Consider the following 6,355-nt stretch of genomic DNA (forward strand, 5'->3'; position numbering starts at 1 on the left):
TATAAATAACAAATAACAGCGGACCCAGCACCGATCCCTGAGGCACACCGCTGGTCACAGGCCTCCAGTTTGAAAAACAACCCTCTACACCCACCCTCTGTCTTCTGTCGTCAAGCCAATTTTGTATCCAATTGGCTACCTCACCTTGGATCCCGTGAGATTTAACCTTATGTAACAACCTATCATGCGGTACCTTGTCAAAGGCTTTGCTAAAGTCCATGTAGACCACGTCTACTGCACAGCCCTCATCTATCTTCTTGGTTACCCCTTCAAAAAACTCAATCAAATTTGTGAGACATGATTTTCCTCTCACAAAACCATGCTGACTGTTCCTAATCAGTCCCTGCCTCTCCAAATGCCCGTAGATCCTGTCTCTCAGAATACCCTCTAACAACTTACCCACTACAGATGTCAGGCTCACCGGTCTGTAGTTCCCAGGCTTTTCCCTGCCGCCCTTCTTAAACAAAGGCACAACATTTGCTACCCTCCAATCTTCAGGCACCTCACCTGTAGCTGTCGATGATTCAAATATCTCTGCTAGGGGACCCGCAATTTCCTCCCTAACCTCCCATAACGTCCTGTGATACATTTCATCAGGTCCCGGAGATTTATCTACCTTGATGCGCGTTAAGACTTCCAGCACCTCCCTCTCTGTAATATGTACACTCCTCAAGACATCACTATTTATTTCCCCAAGTTCCCTAACATCCATGCCTTTCTCAACCGTAAATACCGATGTGAAATATTCATTTAGGATGATTGACGAGCACCTTCGTCCTCCTCCACCTCTAAACCTCTCTGTTGTGCAATGTTGTGCAGGACACAGCACACCACTATGATTCTCAACACAATCGCTGGCGAGACTCAAGGGGACCTCCAGACATAGCCAGACACCTGAAGCACATCTTCAACATGCCGATGGCTTGCTCAGTGACACACCTGGTGGTCATGTGACTCTGGTTGTCGCACTCTTGTGTCTCATTGGTGGGATTCCTCACAGGAGTCATGAGCCAAGTTTGAAGGGAGGTATCCCTTGTCTCCAATGAGCCAGCCCTAAGTCTGTCTCCTGTTTGGAAGAGGTCTGAAATGTTGGACTGCCTCTCTATAAAGGCATCATAATAGCTGCCAGGGAATCTGGCGCACACCTGCATAAATCTCTTTTTGTGGTTGCACACCGGTTGTGCATCGATGGAGAGAAATCCCTTGAAGTTGATGAAAACTTTTGATTCATGTGGTGGTCCTCGGATTGCCACGTGTGTGCAATCATTTGCATCCTGCACCTGTGGGAAGCCAGCCAGAGAGGTGAAACTTACTGCCCGTTCATTCTGGCTATTGTCATTGCAGGGGAAGTTCAGATAAATGGACACCCTGGCAAACAACACATCGATCACCTGCCATATACATTTATGTGCAGACCACTGACATACCCTGGAGATGTCTCCGGTAGTGCACTGGAAGGAGGCAGAGGCAAAGAAATTGAGGGCAGTGGTGATTTTGATAGCGATGGGCAATGCATGACCACCAGGTCCAGCAGGGAGCAACTCTTCCTCAAGGAGGCTGCAGATGTCTGTGACCATGTGCCGGCTCAACCGGAGCCTGCATGGGCACTGCTCCTCAGAGAGGTCCAGGGAGCTCAGTCTCTGCCTGTAAACCCTCTCATATGGGTAGTGCCTCCTGAGACCTAGGCCCTTGGGTTGCTTCACTCTCTGCTGCTCTCCACACCTCTTTTCTTTGCTGTTCTCCTGATCTTTGATGTACATTTCCCTTGTGCACCTTCAGATCCCAACACAGCACAACATTGCTGCTGTGGATAGTCAATTTCCTCCTCCTCCATGTCCTCTTGAATACATCCATTGCACCCCCCCGCCCTGCTCCTCCACATCCCCTCCACCCCCATTCTGATCTTGTCAGTTTGAAAGGCTCCAAAGTTTTGAAAAAGCTGTATCAACACAAGAAATCTCTGCCAAATATTTTCCAGAGGGAACTGAGACACCAGTTGTAATAACAGAGCTTTTATTGAAATGGGGCAATCACAACTTTAAATACCCACATCAACTGCGGCTCAATCTCGCCTCCGTTCCACTGACGAGAATCTCGAGCCCCGGGAAACCCGTGCTGAAGATGTTAAATTTAAAGTTGAGTTAAATTCAATTCAAAAATACCTAATTAACGTCTCATAAGGACATTCATTGATGCTATAACTACCTGCCCGCCTGAAATAATTAAGGTCCCTACTGCGGCGAGTAGGTTACTCGCACGTATCCAACCCCCTCCATGTTAAACCCAGAAGTGGGTGCATTGGAGCCGGGTTGCGGTCGTTTTTTTTTTTATTCGTTCACGGGATGTGGGCGTCGCTGGCAAGGCCGGCATTTATTGCCCATCCCTAATTGCCCTTGAGAAGGTGGTGGTGAGCCGCCTTCTTGAACCGCTGCAGTCCGTGTGGTGACGGTTCTCCCACAGTGCTGTTAGGAAGGGAGTTCCAGGATTTTGACCCAGCGACGATGAAGGAACGGCGATATATTATCAAGTCGGGATGGTGTGTGACTTGGAGGGGAACGTGCAGGTGGTGTTGTTCCCATGCGCCTGCTGCCCTTGTCCTTCTAGGTGGTAGAGGTCGCGGGTTTGGGAGGTGCTGTCGAAGAAGCCTTGGCGAGTTGCTGCAGTGCATCCTGTGGATGGTACACACTGCAGCCACAGTGCGCCGGTGGTGAAGGGAGTGAATGTTTAGGGTGGTGGATGGGGTGCCAATCAAGCGGGCTGCTTTATCTTGGATGGTGTCGAGCTTCTTGAGTGTTGTTGGAGCTGCACTCATCCAGGCAAGTGGAGAGTATTCCATCACACTCCTGACTTGTGCCTTGTAGATGGTGGAAAGGCTTTGGGGAGTCAGGAAGTGAGTCACTCGCCGCAGAATACCCGGCCTCTGACCTGCTCTCGTAGCCACAGTATGTATATGGCTGGTCCAGTTAAGTTTCTGGTCAATGGTGACCCCCAGGATGTTGATGGTGGGGGATTCGGCGATGGTAATGCCGTTGAATGTCAAGGGGAGGTGGTTAGACTCTCTCTTGTTGGAGATGGTCATTGCCTGGCACTTATCTGGCGCGAATGTTACTTGCCACTTATCAGCCCAAGCCTGGATGTTGTCCAGGTCTTGCTGCATGCGGGCTCGGACTGCTTCATTATCTGAGGGGTTGCGAATGGAACTGAACACTGTGCAGTCATCAGCGAACATCCCCATTTCTGACCTTATGATGGAGGGAAGGTCATTGATGAAGCAGCTGAAGATGATTGGGCCTCGGACACTGCCCTGAGGAACTCCTGCAGCAATGCCCTGGGGCTGAGATGCTTGGCCTCCAACAACCACTACCATCTTCCTTTGTGCTAGGTATGACTCCAGCCACTGGAGAGTTTTCCCCCTGATTCCCATTGACTTCAATTTTACTAGGGCTCCTTGGTGCCACACTCGGTCAAATGCTGCCTTGATGTCAAGGGCAGTCACTCTCAGCTCACCACTGGAATTCAGCTCTTTTGTCCATGTTTGGACCAAGGCTGTAATGAGGTCTGGAGCCAAGTGGTCCTGGCGGAACCCAAACTGAGCATCGGTGAGCAGGTTATTGGTGAGTAAGTGCCGCTTGATCGCACTGTCGACGATACCTTCCATCACTTTGCTGATGATTGAGAGTAGACTGATGGGGCGGTAATTGGCCGGATTGGATTTGTCCTGCTTTTTGTGGACAGGACATACCTGGGCAATTTTCCACATTGTCGGGTGGATGCCAGTGTTGTAGCTGTACTAGAACAGCTTGGCTAGAGGCGCAGCTAGTTCTGGAGCACAAGTCTTCAGCACTACAGCTGGGATGTTGTCGGGGCCCATAGCCTTTGCTGTATCCAGTGCACTCAGCCGTTTCTTGATATCACGTGGAGTGAATTGAATTGGCCGAAGACTGGCTTCCGTGATGGTGGGGATATCGGGAGGAGGCTGAGATGGATTATCCACTCGGCACTTCTGGCTGAAGATGATTGCAAACGCTTCAGCCTTGTCTTTTGCACTCACGTGCTGGACTCCGCCATCATTGAGAATGGGGATGTTTGCAGAGCCTCCTCCTCCCGTTAGTTGTTTAATTGTCCACCACCATTCACGACTGGATGTGGCAGGACTGCAAGCTTTGATCTGATCCGTTGGTTGTGGAATCGCTTAGCTCTGTCGATAGCATGTTGCTTCCACTGTTTAGCATGCATGTAGTCCTGAGTTGTAGCTTCACCAGGTTGGCACCTCATTTTTAGGTACGCCTGGTGCTGCTCCTGGCATGCTCTTCTACACTCCTCATTGAAACAGGGTTGATCCCCTGGCTTGTTGGTAATGGTAGAGTGAGGAATATGCCGGGCCATGAGGTTACAGATTGTGCTGGAATACAATTCTGCTGCTGCTGATGGCCCACAGCGCCTCATGGATGCCCAGTTTTGAGCTGCTAGATCTGTTCTGAATCTATCCCATTTAGCACGGTGGTAGTGCCACACAACACGTTGGATGGTGTCCTCAGTGCGAAGACGGGATTTCATCTCCACGAGGACTGTGCGGTGGTCACTCCTACCAATACTGTCATGGACAGATGCATTTGCGACAGGTAGATTGGTGAGGACGAGGTCAAGTAAGTTTTTCCCTCGTGTTGGTTCGCTCACCACCTGCTGCAGGCCCAGTCTAGCAGCTATGTCCTTCAGGACTCGGCCAGCTTGGTCAGTAGTGGTGCTACCGAGCCACTCTTGGTGATGGACATTTAAGTCCCCCACCCAGAGTACATTTTGTGCCCTTGCTACCCTCAGTGCTTCCTCCAAGTGATGTTCAACATGGAGGAGGACTGATTCATCAGCTGAGGGAGGACGGTAGGTGGTAATCAGCAGGAGGTTTCCTTGCCCATGTTTGACCTGATGCCATGAGATTTCATGGGGTCCAGAGTCAATGTTGAGGACTCCCAGGGCCACTCCCTCCTGACTGTATATCACTGTACCGCCACCTCTGGTGGGTCTGTCCTGCCGGTGGGACAGGACATACCCAGGGATGGTAATGGAAGAGTCTGGGACGTTGGCTGAAAGATATGATTCTGTGAGTATGGCTGTGTCAGGCTGTTGCTTGACTAGTCTGTGGGACAGCTCTCCCAATTTTGGCACAAGTCCCCAGATGTTAGTAAGGAGGACCTTGCAGGGTCGACTGGGCTTGGTGTTTTGCCGTTGTCGTGTCCGGTGCCTTGTGGTCCGATGCCGGGTGGTCCGTCCGGTTTTATTCTTATTATGACTTTTCGTAGCGAGATTTTACAACTGAGTGGCTTGCTAGGCCATTTCAGAGGGCAATTAAGAATCAACCACATTGCTGTGGGTCTGGAGTCACATATCGGCCAGACCGGGTAAGGGCGGCAGGCTTCCTTCCCTAAAGGACATTAGTGAACCAGATGGGTTTTTACAACAATCCGGTAGTTTCATGGCCATCATTACTGATACTAGTATTTTAATTCCAGATTTTTATTTTAATTAATTGAATTTAATTAATTAATTGAATTTAAATTCGCCAGCTGCCGTGGCGGGATTTGAACTCATGACTCTGGATTTTAGTCCAGGTCTCTGGATTACTAGCCCAGTAACATAACCACTATGCTACCGTGCTCCAATAATCAATTATTTTAACTACCCACCCGCCCCTAACCCACCCGTTCATGGGGGTTAAAATTCCCCCCATGGTGCTTGTGACAGCGGAAGGTAGAAATAGTTCGCTTGGGTTTAGATAGGTTCTAATTAAGTTTCCACCCCTAAAATGCCAGTGGAGTTTTCATGGCATGAGGAGCAGCAGGAAAATAACTGATCTTACAGTGAAAACTGTATTCTGTTCATTCATTTACTTAATGTAAAATAAACCAATTTTTGGTTTATAGTCATGCCTGATCTCATTAGAATGCTTTCAGTCCACCTTCCTTAAAGATAGAAGAACGCACATGGGGATACATGAGATTAGAGTAGCCGGTACACATGACAAAAGTTCTATGTTACAATTACCGTTTCACAGTATCATTTAACCAGATATTGGGCTATAAAACTTCACTCCAGATCGTAGGGTTCACAAGGTCCACTTATGTAAGTAACTGATCATCGAATCTTACAGCACAGAAGGAGGCCATTTGGCCCATCGTGCCTGTGTCGGCTCTTTGAAAGAGTTTTCCAATGAGTCCTACTCCTCTGCTCTTTGTACATAGCCTTCCAATTTTTTTTTCCTTTTGAAGTATTATATCCAATTCTCTTTTGAAAGTTACTATTGAATCTGCTTCCATCACCCTTTCAGGTAGTGCATTCCAGATCATAACAACTCACTGTG

General features: G+C 48.9%; 1 protein-coding gene across 1 annotated transcript; it reads right to left on the minus strand.

Annotated features, from left to right (window-relative positions):
* Positions 1 to 842: 842 nt before the first annotated feature.
* On the minus strand, positions 843 to 1,760 carry LOC137320661 (putative nuclease HARBI1). Its single transcript, XM_067982340.1, has one exon. It carries the CDS (start codon positions 1,758 to 1,760, stop codon positions 843 to 845), a length of 918 nt encoding a protein of 305 aa, XP_067838441.1.
* Between the last annotated feature and the right edge of the window lie 4,595 nt (positions 1,761 to 6,355).

Source organism: Heptranchias perlo, chromosome 4 (genome assembly GCF_035084215.1).
Source record: "Heptranchias perlo isolate sHepPer1 chromosome 4, sHepPer1.hap1, whole genome shotgun sequence".
Classification (NCBI taxonomy): Eukaryota; Metazoa; Chordata; class Chondrichthyes; order Hexanchiformes; family Hexanchidae; genus Heptranchias; species Heptranchias perlo.